Source organism: Etheostoma spectabile, chromosome 5, assembly GCF_008692095.1.
Source record: "Etheostoma spectabile isolate EspeVRDwgs_2016 chromosome 5, UIUC_Espe_1.0, whole genome shotgun sequence".
Lineage (NCBI taxonomy): Eukaryota > Metazoa > Chordata > Actinopteri > Perciformes > Percidae > Etheostoma > Etheostoma spectabile.
In genome coordinates, this window is record NC_045737.1 from 25,746,919 (window position 1) to 25,747,891 (window position 973).

General features: G+C 38.5%; 1 protein-coding gene across 1 annotated transcript in view; it reads right to left on the reverse strand.

The window, feature by feature from the left end:
• mfsd14bb (major facilitator superfamily domain containing 14Bb) overlaps positions 1-973 on the reverse strand; it is a 25,190-nt gene that overhangs the window by 19,667 nt on the left and 4,550 nt on the right. The window contains exon 2 of the mRNA XM_032516659.1: positions 36-122. Coding sequence (XP_032372550.1) covers positions 36-122 — 87 coding nt within the window. The remainder of the gene's footprint in view (positions 1-35; positions 123-973) is intronic.

A 973-nucleotide genomic window follows, 5' to 3' on the forward strand; every position in this document is an offset into this window, starting at 1 on the left:
TGTGTGTGTGTGTGTGTGTGTGTGTGTGTACTTACAGTCAGCATGGGCGTGGTCAGCAGCCCCCAGGCGAAGAACTCCAGGAAGATCACCACCACTGCATGAGTCACTTTGGCTCGGCCGTGCTATGGCGAGAAGAGAGACAAAAACATTAACTATTCGTCTGTAGGAATTAACCTCACTTCCTGTTCAATCTGATCAAAACTCATGTCTTCTACCACTCTCCTCCAAAACTTTCTACCAGCAGTTTACTCCAACATAATCACTGCACAGTTACATTAAGGCATGATGACTTCTGTTTTGTCTCATGTTGGTGATCAAGAAAGTTTTAGTTGTTTTTTCAAATGCTTTTAGGAGTATGCATTAGGTACGGTCATAAAATCTGAAGTTACAAAAACAGTTAAGTTTATTCTGGTATTTCTGAAGAAAGTCCAAATAACAGGTTAATAGAGCGGTCTCTGTTGTATGTAGGACGGAAGTTTAAAATACACAAGTTACACAAATAAAAAACAGCAGTTTCACCTTTTCAGTTCTGTGTTGGTGAATTTATTCCTAAATGTTGTTGTGTTCAATAAAGACACCCGTGGCACAACTGAACTACAAAATAAACCCTGACTTGAGAACAACCTTTACCTCTCACTTTCCCCAATAGTTAATCATGGAACTGTGTAGCTTCCCAGTGAACAATATCACAAGGTGGCATCAGTGGAGTCAATTTGCATAAAGTTCAGAAATGTGTAAAATGTATCTGAAGCCAAAGTGAAACTATTTTGGACTATTTCAGAGATTATACAGTGGGGCTCAAAAGTTTGGGCACCCCACGTAAAAATTTGTATTAATGTTCACAAAGAAGCCAAGAAAATCTCCAAAAAGGCGTCAAATGACAGATTAGACATTTGTATAATATGTTTCAAAAAGTTAGATCTTATTTCCATCCATTTTCCTTTGGCAAGTATCACAGCTTGGAAACGCTTCT